This window comes from Dermacentor andersoni, chromosome 1 (assembly GCF_023375885.2).
Source record: "Dermacentor andersoni chromosome 1, qqDerAnde1_hic_scaffold, whole genome shotgun sequence".
Lineage (NCBI taxonomy): Eukaryota > Metazoa > Arthropoda > Arachnida > Ixodida > Ixodidae > Dermacentor > Dermacentor andersoni.
The window spans coordinates 223,260,730-223,282,031 of NC_092814.1; the positions used below are offsets into that span (position 1 = coordinate 223,260,730).

At 44.0% G+C, this 21,302-nt stretch overlaps 2 protein-coding genes across 6 annotated transcripts in view; one reads left to right on the forward strand and one right to left on the reverse strand.

The window, feature by feature from the left end:
* Positions 1-119: 119 nt before the first annotated feature.
* LOC140212792 (uncharacterized) lies at positions 120-6,718 on the reverse strand. Of its 2 annotated transcripts, none has more exons than XM_072289376.1 (2): positions 5,517-6,714; positions 120-325 (listed from the first exon to the last, which is right to left on the reverse strand). In XM_072289376.1, the coding sequence occupies exons 1-2, from the start codon at positions 6,169-6,171 to the stop codon at positions 135-137; spliced, it is 846 nt and encodes a 281-aa protein (XP_072145477.1). In that variant the 5' UTR covers positions 6,172-6,714; the 3' UTR covers positions 120-134. The 2 variants fall into 2 exon arrangements, with proteins under 2 accessions (XP_072145477.1, XP_072145478.1); XM_072289377.1 differs by having other exon boundaries at positions 174-5,427; positions 5,517-6,718.
* A 158-nt stretch (positions 6,719-6,876) lies between these two features.
* Positions 6,877-21,302, forward strand: part of rin (ras GTPase-activating protein-binding protein 2) — a 115,036-nt gene continuing 100,610 nt past the window's right edge. The window contains exons 1-2 of one of the 4 annotated variants that reach the window (XM_055063067.2): positions 6,877-6,979; positions 8,179-8,315. In XM_055063067.2, the coding sequence (XP_054919042.1) occupies positions 8,221-8,315 (95 nt within the window). In that variant the 5' untranslated portion in view covers positions 6,877-6,979; positions 8,179-8,220. Of the gene's footprint in view, positions 6,980-7,023; positions 7,561-8,178; positions 8,316-21,302 lie in introns of those variants that run through there. The other 3 variants (XM_055063065.2, XM_050196671.3, XM_055063066.2) reach the window with 3 other exon arrangements.

Below are 21,302 nucleotides of genomic sequence, written 5' to 3' on the forward strand. Positions count from 1 at the left end.
GTGAAGGCACTCAAGATGGTGCACAATCATCTTCTGTGTTTCATATTAACTATGCAGTGCAAGTTGGTTTCATAGCAGGTGAGTGTTATGCATCTGCAAAAAAAAAGTTATAGCTTATATGCTGCACTGGCCTGTTACATACACAATGCCAGCTTTGCAAGAAAAGAAATATGTATAATCAATCTTTTATTGGCAGAACCATTACAGCAAAATATACAAGTCTCATTTTCCACCTTAGACAATAGTGTAATATTTAGATAGAGGTACAGACGCTCCTGATGACTTGATGGTAGTGTGAATGCATGCAGCTGGTACATCAGTGGACCTGTACAAGAGGGAAAAAAACGCAGGTGAAGTACAAAGGATTAAAAAGAATCTGCAACTTGCATTCCGAGATGAACATGTCACTGTGACAACCCGAGTGCTGCTGTTGAGGATTTTCTTAGCCTGTTGGTCCGCGGGCACAAGTGCCTGTCTTGCATGAAGCTGCTTAGCGCAGCTTCATGACAAGAGTTTTCTCTATCCGCCACCCGAGAATGCGCTCTGTAGCGGTCAGGCTCCGCCGAGAGACTTGCGGCAACGGGAAGGTAATGGGGCAATGTCAGTACAGATTTCGGTTGCTAAAGCAGTACCAGACCGATGGCAAGCAAATTTTGTAACACAGTTGAATATCCAAAATACTTGCTACTACTTAGAAGCAGATTGATCAGGTTTTCAAATTGAATAATACAAAGTGAACCTGCCCACATTAAAGTTTCAACCACAAGAAACACATTCCTGACGGATTGTTGACGCCAGCTGCCATCGTCAAGAATGATGAGATGCTGGGGTTGATGCTCTAGATGCTGAATTGTGCCCACGTCAAATCAAATAGCCGGCCAAAAATATGTTGTAAACTTGTTCCTTGTGGTTGGGCCTAAGCAATCCCGATGCCGCAGGTAACCATAAAGCAGTTGCACATCTGCTAATGGATCTAAGTTAATGCATCGATAATTAACAAATAAACCTCTTAACAGCATCGAAGTATACAGGCATATTGCTAACGGGGCTCTGGAACAATAAAAGTTTCACATCACCGGTTTGTGTCAGTGTTTACTGGTAGCTTGTAGATACACTGAAACCCGATTATAACAAACTGGCCTATGCACTAAAGATAGGTTCCTTATATCAAGTAATTCTTCAAATCCAAATGCACCTATAACGAAAGGAAACAAACTTTTGTATTGTGTTTGTCCTACATGAATTTGTTGTCCTCAGTGGAAAAATTAAGTCAGAGTTACCTGCATTTTTGTAAACAAAACCATGCATAGTAGACAGCAATCTTTAGCCTTAAACAGCTTGCCAGTCACTCAAAATAGAGACTCGATAGGAGCTTGCTTGAAGTACACTGCTGGTATGTTTTCGAGTATTCTAACATTTAGGCAGTATTTTAAAAAAAAGTACGAAAAAAAAGGCCTCTGTTACAAGTGAGTGTTTTGCATGAGTATCAGTCAGGAAGTTTTGTGTGTGCAATATACAGGATAATTCACTTTATGCTGGTTTGTTATAGTCAGGTTTGGCTAAAGCCGTACAAAGAGAAAAATGCTACGTACTACAAGTGTGGATTTTTTCCTTGGCACTAGCCAAACATGAGTTAGGGCACACAATTATTTTTTTATCCATATTATCTGGTAAAAGGCGAAGGCATTCCCTGTGAAAGGTTTTTGAACAGTATGCACAAGAAATGTCCAGTACTTTTCTGCCATACAGCGGTTGCCTGCATACACAATGCAACTCATAAATACAATCTTTTGGCCGCACACGAGTAGTGGGGGAGCTTGTGAGTGGAAAATCTTCCATGTTGCCTTTTTGTATGCATTTCAGCAAATGTCTGCGCAGCATACTCTGACTAAGGTTTAAATTTTCTGGTCTCCAATCTGATGCTAAATAATACATATTTGCAATTGCAAACAAGCCACAGTCAAGCGTGTTGCACTGGTTTTGTGCCCCTTTAGTGCAAATGGTCAGCGTTGGTGACTGCAATTTTAGCATGTGACAGATTTGCCTGATGGCATCAGAAGGAGTACCTTGGTCAATTGAGTCATATACAAAGACTGTGTTTTCATCAGCGTCAGCATTGGTTACCGTAAGCCAGTGATTGGGATTTCGGACATGCAAGATTTGAATAAAAGGGCTTTCTACTTTAGTAAATAGTAAACGATGGCCAAGTAGCACATCTTGAAAGCCATCCCAGTGAGGAAACTTTTTATGAATCAAGTATTGTGCTACAATAATCACGCTGTCTGATATTGAGGTGCCCTGTACTAAAGCATTTAAATCGGCATCTGAAAGAGAGTAGCGTTTGCAGACATTTAACATGTCTGCTGTCACCATTGCAAGGCTTACCATTTGCTTTTGCGATGGCAAAAACTTACGCTTAACAGGTTTGACTTTCTTTGGCCGTCCTCTTCTTGCTTTTACCAAAGGTACATTAAGTTTTGTACTTTTCGAATGCCTGCAACTGCTTGTAGCAGTCAACTGGGGTAATGGAGCTGGTGTACCTTGTAAGCTAACTGTAATTTGATTACTAGGAAAGGTGGTTAAGTTTCTGAAGAATGCCTCGCATGATGCAAGTTTTTCCATTAGCTCCTTCTCACCACAATTAGATAATACATTAGCCACAGTCTTGGACATTTCACAAAGCCTCTTGTAGGTGTAAGAATACTTTTCTTGAGCAGTGTCGAGCTTCACAGATGGCAGCAGCTGAATGCTGCTTGTCACCACTGGTGTGGCACTTGAGACCATGCAGCTGTCACTCAGGAAATGATCCTTACACCACCTGTCTGGTATGCATGCTTTGTCAAAAAGGTCTTGCTGGGCAAAATGGCGAGCTGCTATAATGTGTGCACAAGGCAAACTGTACTGATTATAAAAAGCACACATGCAACGCGTCAGGCATCATGAAACACTGTGCTCAGAACTTGCTGAAGCCACTACATAAGAATTAGCAGTGGAAGTAACCAAATAACCTACTTCTTTAAACCGTTCATACTGCTCAAGTACTTTACTTGTGGCCTCAGAAGTGCAATTACGGGCCAAGGCTAGTTGAAATGGCTCGCTGACATCATTTACATTTAAGTTCAGCTTCATTTCCTTAAACTTGGAAAATTGTAGAGACAAGAAATCCTTCTCAATATAACTTACTAATGCTTCTATTGCTTGAACCAAATGCATGCTTGAAGTGAGATAACTTTTAATTTTTTGATTGTGACACTCAATGCGATTATTCGTGTTATTACCAAATGTAGGAAGTTTCTGCCGATATGCATGTACCCACATTTCTTTACAGGAGTGCCAGTTCTGCATGTAATAAGAAATAAAATCTTTAGACGCCATAGCTTCGAGCTCAGCAAGCCTGTCTAAGTAGTCCTGCACAGTGAAGGAATAAACAATTTTTTTTAATAGAGGGAGTAACTGATCACGCTGCAGTCTAGCTTTCTCATTGACTTTTTGCTGAAAGCATTGCAGCACATGCCATGTACACAACAAAATTTCAGAATTAGGAAGAATCTTGGTCAAAATGCGTAGCTCGTTCATGTCTTTATCTATCATGACTACTCTGCAAGCAGATACAATGAACGGGTTAAACTCTGCAAACTTGGCAAACATAGCCTGCACAATTTCAGTCGTTTCATTCTGCAAAAAGGCATAACACACAGGTCTCCCACGACCTCCACCATCTTCAACCAATATAGAGTACAAGATATAGCCTTCAATGTTTACTTTATATGTTCCATCAATAAATAAAATCTCTGGGTACTTTTCCAAAATCTCACGCATGTGCGTTGTCTGAAGTAACACAAATTGCAGGTTATTACTTTGATTCTTTTCATAGTGAACGACCCAGTTTGGATTATTTGCTAACAAGGTGTCTATTTTTTCCAAAACCATTTGTCCGTGAGCCTGCTCGTTGCGAATAGGAATAGAAAACCTTTGCTTGTAATTGTTAACATCTTTTGTAGTTAATTTCTTGCCCGTTTTCTGTTCGACCAAACTTTTAAAATACTTTGGGCCAATATTACATTTGGCAAAATCAAAGAATTCTACCTTCTCTGCATCGTTTAGAAGCCTGCTTTGAGGATACAAGTCATAATACTTCGTGGCGTGATTATGCTTAGCTTGCAGCTTGGTTATTTTGTAGTGAAGAGTAGGTGATTTGCACAGGCTTACTGAAACTGCCATTTCACAACCAGTACCATTGTATGCTTGCTTGCGTCGCTTTCCTGTGCCTCTTGGTTTTATAGCACGACCATGAACACAGCTATATGAAATCCTAATATACTCAAACTCTTTAGATTCTGTTGCAAATGGACTTCTATGAGACCTACTTATTGTGACTATGTGCTTGCCCTCCCTGCACCATTCATCAAAGCTTTGCCTGAAAGAAATAAAATTATCAAATGTTGCATTTAAATAAACTTTGCTGCCTCCACCATGCAATAAAGTGACAGTGTTAGGAACTCTGGTTGTGTTAGCACCAGCTCCTTCACAAACAGCCTGGGCATCAGAGCTGGCAGGCCTGCAGCTGGATGTCAAAGCAGCCTCACAACACCTACGTCGCGTGGGAGCAATGCACGCAGCTTTGTTAAGGTCACCAGCCTCTGTGCCAGGATTGCTCGTCATCTGCCCTCCATCTTGCATTGTTTCTGACCTACAGCATTTGCAGACAATGACCTCATTTGGAACACCATTTATGACAGGTCTGCACTCAGCCATAGCAACTACCAAGCAGTCTTTATTCTGCCTGCTAGCCACATGCTGCACCTTGCCAAAACTATCACAAATGGCGTCATGAGGGGCACTGGCTTGTCCTTCAAGCTTGTTACCAGAGACAGCAGAAGGAGCAGACTCAGACTTTATACTGTTAATGCATGTCTGTTTCTGGCTAACAACTGCTTTCAAAGGTGAAGCGAACTTCAAGAACTTGGCAGCTGTCACAGCAAGAACTTAGCCTTTCCTGTCTGCAGCCAGGTCACAGCTCCATTCTTGCTTGTGCAGTGCTGCAGCCTTCCGCCTCCTCCTCGATACTACCACTTTCCACTCCCTGTCGCCACAGTGGGAGACAGCCTCTGGCACAGCTGCTTCTTGAGCACTGGCCTCTCCTTCCCCCACAGGTGAGCACACAACAGGAGCACTCTCATGCTTTTGTGTGGCTCTCCTAGTTTTCCAGACACAAGTGGTGCTTGCACCTCGACCAGGGATCATTGGCTCAGCAGACCTCCCCTCGGCTTTTCCCCTACTTGGTACACTTGTGCCATGGAAAGTGGGGGAAGGCAGGCTGTCCCAGGTGAACCAAGCCTTGCTTCCCTTGCAACGGACACGGACACCGCCAACAAGTGAAAATCCAGCACCTTGAAGGGTTCTGGTAGGCTGGTTGGTGCCGTGCCTCTGCAAGGGAGCAGTGCTGGCTTTCCAGACAGGAGCTGGTGCTGTGGAAGGTCCACTTGCTGCATGCGAAGAAATTAAAATATGCAAACCAAGCGGGGGAAAGTCAGCCTCGGAGATGGCAGGGATGCTGTCCTGCCGAGTCCAACTGGTCCATGAAGAAGGTGCCTGGGTCTCCTTGTAGGACTGCTGGATGCGGCTTCTCTCCAGATGGATGGACAGGGTGCAGGCCCCCTGGTACAGGAAGTCTGCCAGCACCTTGTTACCAAAGCGGCTCGGGTGGACACCATCTCTGCTCAGGCAACTGGGCCAGTTGTCCACGAGACCACCCAGGAATGTGTAGCCGCACTCGTGGCAGTACTGCATCAGGGCACTGTTAATCCTTTTGTAGTTACCATTCAGGTCATCCAACCATGAGGACTGAGCTTCCCATGAGCTGTACTGATTCTGCCCCCGAGGAAGAATGGCAGAAAAAGCTACATGCACCATGGGATTTCTCTCAATGATCCCCTGAGCGAGCTGGCGATACTTGTCCATGCACACGCTGACACTGTCAACAGTGTTGTTAGTGCCAACGTGCACAATGACAACATCAAAACCAGCTAGCTTGTCAGCAATCATTGACAGCAAATGCTCAATCCTTACTCCTCTATGCGCGGCAACACTGACTGACAAACTACGACGCGATGGGAAATACTGGTCCGCGTATTTCACCATCGAGTCACCGGCAACCAAAACACGTGTCATGTTGCAAGCAGTGCAATCTAAAATGACACCTAGAAGAAAAAAAAAGACTGCGAGAAAATAAATCTGAGCTTTTTTCACAAACGAAAGGAGGCTACCTTCTAGTCAGCACTATATATACGTTGAATCAGGGAAATCCGCGCTAGGGTTGAACAAAGCAAGAGGTCGCGAACAAGGACAGCAAGATCGGCAAATACGCGACTAGCACAATCAAAATACCATCAAAATACTTATTAGAATAGATATATATAACGCTAGCAAATATAAGATAACCCTGCAAAGCAGCTTTCGCGCATATAAAAGGATGATGTCAAAGGCTTGCGAGAATGCAGCAGAACCAGGCCTTGGGTCCAGCACCAGCGGCAGCAGAAAAGCACGACCCGCAAGCGCGGCTGACGGGATGCGTACTGAATGTCACGTGCGAACAAGCAATCAAACCACGCGCCCTCGAAAAAACGGAAATACGCGTGCATGTGACGTTGACATTTAGTGACGTCACTTCCGTGCGTTGCAGGAGTCGATCCTGTGTGGGGTCGTCTGGGGAGCACCGCGTTGCAGCAGTCTTTGCCAACTTTTTTGGTGCATTTAGCTGTGTGGATAGTAGTTAGTTTGTGGACAAATAATGGTTGGATATAATTTATTTTTACTCTGATTGCTTTTCGTGTTGATAGTTCGAGTAAAACGTTCTGCTTTAGCGATTTAAGAGCTTTTTTTTTCAGCAACAGCTGCAGAAGCGCCACTTGACGGCGATAGGTGCAACGACACTCCCAAGTACGGGGTTCTTTGATTTATCTGCAAAACTGTGACCGGCGTGAGTACCTCTAGGTGTTACGGCTGTATGTTGGGCGTAGTTAGCGTTGAAGTTATCGCCGCTCTGTTGTATTTTGTCATTATTAAGTATGCGGGTGGTAATGCTTTGTATCTTTTTTTTTGCGAATTAGGAATTTAAAGCAGCTGCAGTTAATGTTGTAGATGGATCCGATATAAGTTAAGCCTAACGTCAAGGGACCTGCGTTGCATGGCCTTTGATTTCTCATGGAAAACTCTACTCTTGCATTTCGTTTAAAACGTTTGTCATTCACGCAATTGCTGTTCTATGCGTATTCAAAGTTTCTCTCATTTTGACTTCAAGGGAATGCGTGTATAAAGCACGCCCGGGACCGTCACAAAGAACGGCGCAGTTTTTTTTTTTAAATAGTGGTTGGGAAATTACTTCCGAGATGCACATACTTCATCGACCACACGTGCTCCCACTACCATAGTAATGGGCTAAATGACCGCCTCGACTACATAATGAACTGCTTAGGGATCGTCTGCACGCCTTGCTCGAAAACGTGTCGGACATGTGCTGCGGACTCCGACGACTCGTCGAAGTTTGAACGATTACGTGCGGTAATTTTAACTTTCATTCATCTAAACCTGTCGATGTTGCTCGTCGGTAGGTAACTAGCTCAGCAACAAGTTTTGTTAAAAAAATGGTTTTGCGTATCTGCTAGTGTGTACATACTGGTGGGTTCAAAGTTTTCTGGCGATATCGGTGGTGATTTCCCACGTCGGAGAGTCGTGACGCTGCCGCTGCTTGCTTTGCGGAATATTATTGGAGTTATACAGAAAGGTTTATGTGCTGTTACCGAACAACCTCTATCGCGTTGCTGCGTACTTGACGATTGACTCGCCCAAATGTGCACAGGTGTGCGGGGAGTGCCTGCAACGCAATACAAAGGGCGCTGTTGTGAGCCGAGGCGAGCACGTCATGAGCGCGTTGTCGCTGGAGGGCGTCCCCCTTCAATCTTTTTTTAAAAAATATAGTATTCGAGGCTCTGCTCGCTCGTAATTTAGGGTGCAGAACTGTCGGTATCACTGTGTTGCATGCGTGCATTATTGCGTGCTTGATAAACGTAAGTGGCTATGATGCATTCTGCATGGCTTTTGTGCACTGACATAGCAGCGCAATTAATGTCCAGAAGTTCACTGTCATGACTTTTTTTTTTTCTCTCCCTTTGATTGTAGACATTGCTTCCATCTCCAAAGCCTTCTTTTGGCTACTGAGTCATGGTCATGGAAACTCCGACCGCTCTTCACATAGGGCGGGAGTTTGTCCGACAGTATTACACGGTGCTCAATAAGACTCCCCTACATTTGCACCGGTGAGTACAGTACATGCCGCCGTCGTGAATCAGGCACTTGCTCTTGAATGTGACGTGACCCTACACGTTTTCCTAGTGAAGCTTTTTGGGCAAACTGTGTAATACTACTTTTCCATTTACACCTCGGACTAAAACTGCTGTGATGACATTTGCAAGTTGAACTGGAATGTGCTGCTGCACGCAGTTACTCTTCCAAGCAGTGCTGTCATAGCTGCTATGTGGTGTACTACATTTAATGGCACAAGGAGTATAAATGAAAAGCCTAGAGCCTAGTCAAGAGTACTGCAGCAATGCCACTGGTAACATGAACAATGTATGTTTCATGGAGTGTCGTAAGGCAGCATTGATGAGTTGACTGGAGATGCTGCTGGTATGTATTTATGCTGGCATATACTGCATAAATACTGAATTGTGTGATGCAATGTACCATGCTGTGTGGTGATGTGCATGTTTGTTACACTGTACCGTAGTGGCACTTAGTGCCCAACTGTGTTGCTGTAGCCTTAGCTGAATGGTTTTCATTAGGATATTTAGTGCTGGTGCGAGATATTCTGTATGCCTCTTTAGAAAGAAAAAAAATAGATTCAACCCACCTGTTGGAATCCTAAAAGCCAGGCTTTCGTAAAGTGGTTAAAGAATTGCCGTGCTACTGACTATATTCTGCAAAGTGTTTTGCTCAATAAAGTGATTACCTGCCTGCCACTGAATACAGCAAGACACCACACATTATACTGTCTCTGGGATTGGACCTCCCTTTGCTATGGCACTGTATTCAGGTTCTGTGCATAGACTAAAGCGGGCTGATCCTGGAGATAGTGCAATAGTAAACTGCACTTTGTCTTGTGAAAGACCAACGAAGCAGATGTTCCATATCCTAGGAAAGTAGGCATAGATAGGTGTGCTTTATCAAGAGAAATGTGCTCTTGATGATTTGCATTTGTTGCAATGAGGATATTTAGGTATAATTTGTTTTATCACTGTAATTCCGTGAAAGCCAAGGCCACCAGCCAGGACACCTGTAAGGGTAGTAAAGGTGGTAGTGTTGCCCTTTGTGCGAGCTGTTTGGCAACGAGAAGAGAGTCCAGCAGCCGCAGCTGTCCGGGAGGGTTCGTAAAAAAAGTTTTGCTTTAAAATTGCACGTTCTGAAGTTGTGATAGTTCATGTTGCAAAGTTAATTGACTATCTTTCAAGCTTTTCAGTTTTGATTTATGTGTCAGTGTTAGCTGGTTTTGGCAACCAGGGAGGTATGTGTAGAGGCAAACAAGCAAGACATATTGTATGCTTTGCCAAATAGGTGAGTTTATTTTAGGGCTGATACGTAATGCAACTGTTCCCCTACGAAAGTAAAGCTCCAAGTTTAAGTTAAGGGTAAGTAGATTATAGACAAAATGTGGGGAAATTGGAGTTTGTTTGCAGTTTTTTGAAAGCCAACTTTTTGGGTAGTGTACAAAAATTTATGCGGACAATCAAGGATTGCGACTTTCAGTAGTTGTTACAGTGCAAATGTTCCCAAATGCTGCAGGTATTTAGAGTGATTAAAAATGAATTTGCTGAAGCAGCTGGAAATGTTTCAATAGAACTGACAGGAGAAGCCCATAAAATTGGTAGGTATAAAAAAAAATTTTACTATCTTTTGTGCACTACATTCTGCAGCTTGGATAGTTGTTTGAACTTTCTTTTTCTGCCATTCTGTTTGTTCCTTAGTGTGTGCACATTAAGTTACCATATGTGCACTTCGCAAAATATTTATTCAGCTGCAAGTTTGCCCATTGCCAAACCTACTTCTGAAAGGTTTGATTGCATTAAAAGTGATTTTTTGTGTTGCTTGTCAGTTTAATAGCCAAAGTGTAAAGGCACATTTGCACCTCTCCACTTTGGCGTTATCTGGAGACTACTTGTGGCTGATGTTACGGACACATAAGCGGGATTTACATCAATGCGACAGAAACTTGTCAACTTCCAAGCATATCACATCTCATGCAAACGAGGTAATACGCTAAGAAGGCGTAACACATCTAATGCATGAAACGGGGTTAGTTTAACATGGAGAATGCACATTTCAGCTGTGCATGTAAGCAGAAGCATATTGTATCAAGAATTATGGGAAAGTATTCACTGCTGTATGACAACCAGCCAACCAGCAGATGGCTGCCGCTGCCGCACTGTGGTACGTCGAAACAGAATTGACTGATTAAGCAATTCGCACATGATTTCTTATCATTTGTGCATACATTATACGCATTAAAGTGTCTGTCATTAATAAATTACATTAACATTGGTGAGTTGCTTGGTTTGCATCATTAACGTAGCAAAGTCCACTTTGAGGTAATAGAAGTAGAGACGGCCACACTCAGCTACCACTGGATATGGCAACCGCTGCTGGCACGCTAGAAAATTTTATTATTCTGATACAATATGGTACATTACTGCAAAATGAATGCTAGGAAATTTGGCCACAAGGACAAAATAATGAGAACCTGAACAATGTAGTTGTCGCCCCGTGGGTATTTCTGGTGCATTTCGCAACACGACAGCAAAAGCAGGCTTATCAAAAGTGAGAGTGCTAACTTTCAAATATAACACTAGGTGTCGTTAGTTTGCTGGACAACAAAATGCGCATTCATGTAAACGGTGGCATATGAGTATATGCGATACGAAAATTAATGACACGCTTCTACTGTATCTATGTAAACACTGCTAGCATTTTAGTGCTGTTCACAGCTTCAACAGTGCTGATGGTGATATCTAAAATTAATACCCATGATGCACATACCCCACCTAGAGTCAGCACTGTTCACAGCTTCCAACAGTGCTGATGGAAATATCTGAAATGAATACCCATGACACACAAACACTCCTGCCAACTGCACAAACCTGCCAACATTTATGATTTTGTCCTAAAATGCCAGATTTTTTAGAGCTTGTTTACTGTTGATGTAGGGCTTCCACACTGCAGGAAGGCACGTGCAAATTCACTGAAGGGCCACTGAAACGCCATGCAGTAGACGCTCGTGCAATACTAAAAAATTGCAACAGTGTAATACTAAAAAATTGCAACAGTGTATATCGGACGGTTGGACACTTACAAGTGTATCAGTGAATTAAATTACCAGAACATACTGTAATAAATTTTATGGTGAGATTTAAAACACAGCTGCTGACTGATTGACAGGTCAGCTGTAGAAAAGCGTATATAGTCTAATGTTCAATTTTATGGACGCCCAATTATTCGGACATGCCTGATAATTCGGACTCCCTCATGGCACTGTATGGTGCCCCATAGAGCCAGTGTACAAAAACGTCTGAAATTTTGGACGTTGAAACCCTTTGCTGTCTGATTTTTCTGACTTTTTACAGCTAACGGCAGGTCCAAAGCGGCATCCGTTGCCGCTAGAGGGTAGTAGAATGAGGTTGAGTGGGCTGGATGGCACACTCTTGCTGATGCACTGCATGTAGAAAAATTGTGCGAGGGTGCTGCGAGCAAACTGGATTGGGGCAGAGACACGCTCCGCGGCATAGTCAACATACGAGTGCCGACGCCCATTGCGCATTGTACGTTCTTGAAATAGTGATTTATTTCAATTGCAAATTTGTGTTTACACCACTCTGCCAAACATACATATTTGAGGCATTGATTATACAACACATCTTACATTTTGCTATCATTGTGTAGTGCATAGTCTGCTAGCGAGCGCACGTTCGTTGCGCAGACGCAGTTTTATTGCTGAAAGCTTGTGCGGTACATTTGTTCAAATGCCTTTATTTGCTTTAGTGTGCCCATGATTCCTGTTGGCCGTTACCAATTGTAATTTTATCCCGGCGAACTGCTGTCTTCAGCGCAGTTCTCTAAATGTAACACATAATTTTGTCACAGCCGCCGCCGATCTGAAACATGAAGCTACTTAAGCAAATTTTATAGGGCTAGGCCCATTTCTTGTTGCAATGTTTAAGAGCACTGGCAGTACTCAAAGCAAACAATACTATAGCGAAATAAACCAGGTTTATTAAGGGGGGACCTGGGTCTTGAGCAACACCATTGTTAATATTGCTGCTAGAGGAATGAAATTTATAGGCAAAAAGTAATTTAATGTGGTCTATGCAAATACGCAATTGGTTTTTCTCTACATAATGAGAAAAATATTTTAGACTATTTTTTCTGTTCCCATGTTTCGGGATGACTTGCAGAAAATGTTTTGCAATAAGAAAGGTAAAAGTGTTGTGAACATATCCCTGAATGTTCAAGGAGTGCAGCCAGATTTGTCTCATGTTTCTACCTCTATTATATCCAAAGTTACAAAAGTTCAAAGTTGTAAATTGAAATGTGAACTTTTTCTTGTTTTGGCTTCCTCAAAATTTCAATATGTTTCAAGGTGCGGAAATATAGTATTATAGACTAGCTGCACTCCTTGGATGCCTAGCTACCATACAAAGCAAAAATTATTCAAATCGGATGATTAGGATAGAAGCTATGCCTCCTGGAAAGTTGCTGATTACCAAAAAAAAGTGTATTGAGAAAAGTGGAAAAGATTAATCGCCATGTGAAAAAAGCATGTTATTCTACTGCATGCATGAAATTGGCATAGCCAATGGCTCAAAAGGCTCCAGGGGAATAATCAGGATGGGGCTTTCCTCGCTGACTCCGTTTCGCAGCTGCTTGAAAAGCTGCCGAGGACACTCGCTTTCTCTCTGCACTAGCAATTCGACGACAGCCCTTTTCACTGGCCCTCCGACTACTTTTAGAGGTCTGTTCTAATTGCAACTCACTCAATATGCTTGAGCTGGCCTCATGGGTGCCAAGGTTGAAGCGCATCATTGCCTCTGCAACTGCTGCCTCAACTGCAAACAATGAAGAATTTTTGTCTTTAGGAGCAAGGCTCCAAATCACAGAGTGCAGTGCCTCATTGGCATTCTGCGTCTGCCCTCGCTGGCACCGTTGTAGCAGTTTTTTGTCAGCCAGGCGCTCAAAGACTGGACGCAGTGCATTGGTGACCACTTCTGGCAGGTTGTACCTGCTTTTTGGTGGTGGCTCATTTTTTGCCATGGCAGAGTTATACTTGCACCATGAGTTCGGACCATGCGGGCAAAAGTTGTGATTGGGCCGCTCATCCGTTGATGTAATATGATAGAATGTGGCCCATACAGCATTGTGCATTTTGTCAACATCTCGAGCAAAAGACTTGATCGCCCATCCATAATAGCTGGAGATCTTTGTGATCATGTCTCCACTCGGCCGTCCTTTGCCACAATGCGCTGTCCAGGTTCATCAGACTTGTGCTTTTGCACAAGGTTACGAAGTGCCGTGCCCATGCACTTCTGCACATGATTAGTGCAGTCTTCCTTTTTAACTGCAATAAAGCCATAAACTTTGGCTTCTTCAATAGCATTAAAGGACCTGCTGTCCCCATCACAGAGCATGGTGGTATACCTGAGGCCATGTAGTGAGAGTGAACATTGAAACAGTATCTTCGCTGCCTCAACTTCCATTTGGCCTACCTTGCAGCTTGTGTTTTTTTGGCAAGAATGTTTTGCCTTCCATTCAGCATAACCTGGGCTGTCTGGTTTTGGACCACACTCGCAGCCGAGGCAGAAATTGGAGAGGACCACATAATCAAGCACATAACCCAAGAACAGCTCAACTATAGTGGCCACCCCAATGCGAGATGTGTGGCTTCCGGTGTGCCATGTGCCATCAAAAGAAACGGCAATGTTGCCCGGGTTTCCAAAATTTAGCTCTTTGTAAAGATCTTTTGCGGCAGCGGCACACTTTTCCAAGTTCTCTGTGCACGCTCTGGTTGCTGCTGGGTTCAGCTTGCTTTTCAAATAATGCTGGTATGTCTTGTTATGCATACCTCTGTGGGACACTCCTATTGCAGAAAAAATATCATTTAGGGCACTCTGCCCGTTTCCCGTGCTCTGCACAGCGCGCGCCGCAAGAAGATTTATTTCGAATGGATTGCAGTTCGCCGATCCTGCAATTCGTCACGAGCTCCACTGCCAACGAAGTTCTCCACAATTGCTGCACAACACTTTCAGTTTCACGGCTATGCCGTACTCACGCGTGTCCCTTTCAATAGTCGGTGCTCCACCGCACACTCGGCAAACGGCAACTTCCAACAAGATGTTCACGGCGTCCATGTCTACAATCGTATACGTCATGTGAGAACTCTCGGCAACTGCACTCACTCGCGAGGCACTTCGTTTTTCGTTCTGTCGCCGAAACTGACGCGAGTTCAGAAATTCTCTGCTGCGCTCGCTGCTCCCGGATGTCACAATCTGCACTCGTCAAAAAAGTTAAATCAAGCCTTGTGCGTTGGGGCCGCACGGCTCCGTCGTCCTGCGGGGACGCTATTGCAACTGCCGGGGCAACGTGCATGGCGTCAGCGTCATTCGCCAGCGCACCTTCCGTCATTGTCAAACTCTGCTGAGGCCGTTATCGCAACTGTCTGGGCAACATCAAAGGCGTCCGCGTCGGCTGCCGGCACGCATTTTGTCGAGCTCTCTTCTGCTGTTTCGACACTCGCTATCGTCTCCATCCACGGCAGCGGTACAACTCTCATCTTCGCGGCACATTTTCGTCGTTTTTTGCCGAACTGGTACACAGTGCAGAACTTCCGATAGTCGTTACGCATAGCGCTCGTCGGTGTTCGATGACAGTCTATGACAAGATGGCGTCAACCTTGTTTGTGCCAGGTGCCCGAGGCGCCATCGAAACTGCTAACAGCCAATGACAAGCCACCATTTTGTCACATGTCGGCTGCGGACCAATCAGACAGCAAGATTTCGCTAGAATAGCAGCTTGGGCTTGTTGGTTTTCCATCCTGCTATTAACAGCGCAAAATGTAGACAAGAGACGAGACAAGAAAACACAAGTGCTGCAGCGCTTGTGGTGTCTTCTTGTCTCTTGTCTACATTTTGCGCTGTTAATAGCAGCAAGATTTCATATTTCTTTCTTGTTCGACAGTCCTGCGCAGCGTAGATTTGAATGCTCGCGCTTGGCGGGAAAGAAAGCCCGAAGGATGCACTTTCGAAGGAGGCCAATATGGCCGGGCTCCGGTGAATGGTTGCGAAGTTACGAACGGCGCCAAATTGGCTACATTGGGGCGTTTCTCGCGTATCAAACTCGTGCGGTTGCATAATAAAGCTTACTTTTTTAGCAAAACTGTGTTTTTAAGCGCAAATTTTTTGTGAGCAGGTGCAGAATGATGTGCTGAACGCGATCATAGCAAAATTGAAAAATGGACTTTTTCGTAATTTTTTTCGTCTTCAAGACCCGTGTCCCCCCTTAACTGTGTGGCGTGAAGAAGAAAAGCGGATGACTAAACTTCTCGGTAAATGAAATGGTAGACACACACACATATATAAATTATTGAATACACTGAAACTTCGTTATACCGTAATTGGCCGGAGCTTGGAAAAAGTAGGTATAAACGGACTGTTTAACTGGAACAGCATGAGATCGCCCACTTACCTGTCAAAAACAAATCGGAGAGAGTGCGATGAAAGGGCAAGAACATGCCGTATTTATTCACTTTGCACCACAAAAGTTTTCTTTTCGTTTGATGCCGCAGCTGCGAGCCAGCTTTTCAGCCAGCCCCCTCTTCTTGGCAAGCACTCGCATGGCAGATTCCTCGTTAGCGTTGCATATTCTCTGTGCACGAGCTCAGTAGTGCTGCAGAAGTCGTGGGGCACCTTTTTCATTGCGGGGTGCTGTTCTCGTCGCGATTGCATTCATGAAGCTGATGTAATGCACAGGTTCTGCCACTGTCGGGCCTGAATCGCCCGTGCTGTCGCTTTCCGAGTTGTCCTCATCACTGTCGTTACGCGACACTTCCGCAACAACAGAGGCAACTGATATCTGATATCTTTTCGGGGTCACAGCAGCGCTGCTGAGCAAGTTTTTGCATTCGAAGTGCCACACACCATAGTCAATGGTAGATCCCTGTCGCGTGCCAGCAAAGACTTCTTCGTGCCACGTTCGATAGCACGAAGTCCAATTTTTCTTCAATGCTGAGGACCTGGTGTTTTTTATCGGAGCTTTAGCATAACATGAGTCCTAGCTTGCACGAAGCCACAAGGCTTTCTGGCGCGGTGATGTTGATGTGATGATGTTGATGTGGCTTCATACGCAAACGAACAAGGTGCTTGGAGGTCATTGTTCTGATCTATGAGGCTTGTTGTTCTGTCGAGGCCACCTGATGTGGACAACGCACCATCATGATAGCGCGACGAAAAGTCGAAACGCTACGTGTTAAACGATACGCAAGCAGTAAGCTGGTACAGTTTATGCGGACACAAAACGCATTATGTTCAGTGGCTGCCGAGTCGGGAATTGGACTTTACTATTTTTAAAACGAGGCTACTGTTTAAGGGGGTGTGGTTTAACAAGGTTTTACTGTAATTTAGATGCACTAATTGAAAAAGTGAGAACTCTCCACCAGAATAAGGATGTTTACAATAACAAACACGGCACCACCATACCTTTTTTCATGGTGGTGCCATCTTCATGGGAGTGCGCATGGTAGCTTCGAGCGGCAACCGGTGGCTGCAGCCTTATCACGGATGGGGCTAGTGTTCTAGTACACTTTCGATGGAATCAACCCCAAGTGTACGAATAGGCTTTCCAAGAAAATTAATCATGGCAATGATATTGAATGCTAATATGAACAACAGTGCTAGAGAAAGGATCTTGCCTATGTATACTCTGACTGAATCGGAGAGACTGGGAAGTAGACCAATGGTCTACTTCCCAGATTGCCAGACCATGGCTGGTCTGGCAATCTCCTTCATTGCGTGAGCATGTGAAATGAAGTAGAAAGATACAAGTCTCATCGAATGCTATCTGCTATACAGATCGTATTGGAATCCAGAATTCACGATTAAATATTAACGAATATTCGTTCCTTTTCGAATGTAACCCGTAACAGCACGTTGAATTCTCGAGGGCGATTTACCGATGCAAGTGAGGACTGTTCTGAACGATTCTGCTGCTGGTGAGTCACTGCTGTTGGGCAGAGGTGCATCAGTTTCTGAGCGAATTAACACATGGGGGTTGATAACTTCTGCTTTACACAACCCTACCTCTCTATCAATATAAGCAATATCAATATCAGAAAGGGGCAGCCAGTAAATCTGTTAATACGATTCATGGAAGGAAATTTTTTTGGGACAGTCACCATGTTTTCATCCCATTAAAACTGAGCAGTGCATATTGTAGCATACTTATTTCCTTCAATGAACGAAGTAATTCTGCATATTTATGTACGTGTATGTGAGGCATGCCGTTCCTTTACCTGCTTTATTGTCATGATATAGTGCACCGGATACCTGAAAGCAGCCGTTTATGCATACAACCTGCTCAGTTGAGCTGACGTACAGTTGGGAACGGCATTACATGCACAGGGTGTCTACCAACCAGGAAAGCCAGGAATTCTCGGGGATTTTGGATAGTGTGCAAATGCTCAGGGAATTTGTGCCTCTATCAGGGAAAATTAGCTGAAATTTTATTGAACGGGAATGAAAGTCATGCTATTTCAGGCTCAAGTAGCAGAGAGGAATCGTAACGAATCGTCTTTGATGCCCTCCCATCGACTGGAGGAGTTGCCAGTGTACAGTCAAAACCGATATTCCGGATGCCTGATTTTTGGGGACATGCCTGATAATTTGGACGGCTTTGCGGTGTTACCACATACTCTCTAGAGTCAATGGATAAGTACTGAAATTTCGTACGCAAGAACTCTTCTCCATCCGATTTTCCGGACGTTTTGCTGTGACCACTGGTCCGAAACGGCATTAATAAAAGCCACCACCGCTGCCATTTTGGTTATCTTGCCACCTCGAACTGGCGCTCTCGCACGCAGATCCGTTGGCAGACGTAGCCACCACCGCGGCAATGCTAGGCCAAGCTGCTTAGACGTTTGCCATTAAGCTTCTTGCCGTTCGGTGCCTTGTACCGCCGCTTTTTTGAAGGAGCATGAGCTCAAAAAGCAAAGTGTTGGCCGATACAGAGGTGCAAATGTCCCTCATCCAAATCAAAATAAACTCTTTAAAGCAGTGAAGTGTAGCACTGCAGCGTTGTGCGTGGACTGAGAGTATGTCAGGACAGTTGAGGTTGACTTTCCAGCTGCTCAGAGGGAATCTCACTTGCGACAAAGTTGGGGCCTCATACCAGTGAGCTTGCTGTCAGTTGATATAAATAGCTGATATTTGAAAATATTTGCTTCTGTAAGCATCTCTTTTTATTTGCATTTGAGTATGTTTGACTCGATTTGCAATGGGCTTTACCATTTCTTTTTTGAAAATATTTTATCCGCAGTGCATTTTACTAACCCCTCCTTTCTGTTCTTTTTGAATAAAATAAACACTACTCCTTACTATTCCAACTGGATTAAGTCGTTTTTTATTTATTAACACGCTTACTGGAGAGTGACAGCACTGGGCGACATGGTGTCAGTCTGTCATGGCTTAAACAAAGTTCTGTGTCACTCGGGGAATATTGCAAAGGCACTCTGGTAAAACTCGAAAACTCTCGGAATTTGGAAATGTCAACTTGGTAGGTTTGGTAGATGCAGGTTTGAAATCTAAAAAATGCACAACCTGTTTTTCTCGAAAATCAGACACGAGAATAATTTCATTTTGTTTACTCCCATAAAAAAGAGCCGAAGGACACAGCTACGTCTCTGTTCTTGAAATAAACAAATTCTGGGGTTTTGTGGGGCAAAACGATATGTAATTATGAGGCACCCGCGCTGCCCAAGTTTTTACCATCTAGGGCTCTTTAACATGCACCCAAATATAAGTATACGGGTGTTTTTCCATTTCGCCTCCGTCAAATTCCTTGGCCTGGATTGGACCCGTGAGCTTTAATTTAGAAGGCCAAGGCCATAGCCACTATTGCCACTAATTAAGCTACCATGAAATTTTTTTTTTTTTTTAACCATTTGAGGGTCGATTTTTTTAGCCATATGCAACCGCCCAGGGTAAATTTTTTATTGCAGCTTCTAATTCTTCTTAGGGACTTATTTTGAAAAAAATTCCCTGTAATTCTTCTAGGGTGTCTGTAAAGTGAGAAAAAAAAACATTTTGTGTTGGTAAATATGTACTCTTCATTCATGAATAACTACAAAAAGGAAATGAACTTATAGGAATTGAAAATTTTATGCATTGTTATAGTTCAAGGCTTTGAAAATGTGCACACGAGAATATTTCACAAGATTCAAATGTTCCTGCTCTTACACTAATATGTATATCTATAGTGTAATCGAACTGAGGAGGTGTGCGCACTTAAGAAAACTGTGGTTGTGTGCCCGTCAAAAAAGCAAAACGTGTGACAAACTTCCACTAATCTTCATCTTATCGCCAACCAGAGGCAATTAGTTTTCGCGACTCTCCGCCCAAAAAAGCAACGGAAACGCATGCACTGCGGCATCCTTCCTAGGCGCACCTCCTTGAGCACTAAACAAGCGAGAAACAAGCGGTCGCCCTTTGAGTGATGAGTAACGAGATAGCTATCAGTTTTGAAAGCACAAGAAGCCAAAACCGCCTGCAGAACAAAACCCAAACGGCCACCTGCGCGCGCGTCAATGCGCGAGCGGTACTATATTGCGCGATCGCACGTGGGAGCGAACTAGTGTGAAAAAAATTCCCTGTATTCCCACATAGTGGCAGCACATGACAGAAAAGAAAAGGTTAGGAAATTGGCGTGCTTTTTAAACGTACACATGGTGCCATAAATATATGGCATAGACCATTTTGGGCTTCATTCACGGCGGCATATATTTACGTCATTAACCCTCAAAGGGTTAAACATGGACTAGAAAAAAATTTTAACACTGCTTACGAGCCAAAGATTAGTATATAGAATAGCTAAGTAATACTATTTTCGGCACTTGCAGCCTGGCCTAATTAAAGGCCCCGTCTCAATTATTCCACATTCTGTTACGTAAGGAAGACGCAAACATTAGCGAAATGTTGTGTTGCATTTTTTCTCTGCATACTTCACGTAAATCTGAGAACAGTGGGAACACTGCACTGGATCAGGCAGATATGCTTTCTTAAGCAGCAAGCTTAGTTTTTTTTCCATCTGCATTTCACAAAAACTACTCATGGAAAGCTATATGTGCAAGATTACACATGAGAGGTGTACTGCTTAAGAACAAGCAAAATAATTGTTCTCCTAGGCAACTACAATAACATAGTAGAAGGAAAGCCGACACTGCTGCCTCAATGCATGCGCAATCACTGCGCTGCATAAAAACATTCAGGAATTTATTTTCAAGACATAAATACATGTCATATGTAATTAGAAAAAAAATTTGAGCGGTCTCATTGCAAACAGCAGTGCGTGAAGCAGTACGAACGACCCCGCTTTGCAACGTTTCCAACGGCGCAACCTTGATGCTGAACAAGCCACTTAGATTGCAGTGCCATCACAGTATTTTTTGTCGTAGGGCCCCTCCCTGCAAAGCACGCGCTGCTCCAGCCGCTCATCTCGCTCAACTATGGAGGGAAGAGAAAGATAGAAAGTGCGATTAAGCCTGACCTGGTGGCCCTGAACATGATAGCACGTAAACATGCGCTGTTGGTTTTAGTGTTTCCGCTCTACAGGCAGAGCCACGGCATCTGAACAGGCGCACATTGATTAAAAACTGGCATAGCTACTTGGAACCAAATGTCTCGGCAAATCTCGATTCTTGCCCTGTGATCTCGATGCAAGAGGTCGCGTGTTGGGCCGCCACTGTGGCTTCACGAAGCATTCACTTGCCAAGGCTGGGGCTGCGTGATGTAATGCTCCCTCCTATATTTTTCCTTCCTCCATGCACTCAACCTTATTCAAGGGGCTCTATTCTTGACACACATGGCGTCTGCACAGCTCCCGTCATCCGCCGGGTTGACTGATCGACTGTTGAGAGGTCACATGGTTTCAAATTTGTGCCGGAAAGAGGAAGTCTGGCAAAGTGCAATTTAGTTTTGGTCAAGATGATGAAACTT

Excerpts from the sequence above, each read along its gene's own strand:
- LOC140212792 (XM_072289376.1), bottom strand. The coding sequence starts at position 6,171 with ATGACACGTGTTTTGGTTGCCGGTGACTCGATGGTGAAATACGCGGAC. Across the intron at positions 326-5,516 it reads GGCTGACTTTCCCCCGCTTG|GTCCACTGATGTACCAGCTG; the intron begins GTTTGCATATTT and ends CCTCTTGTACAG.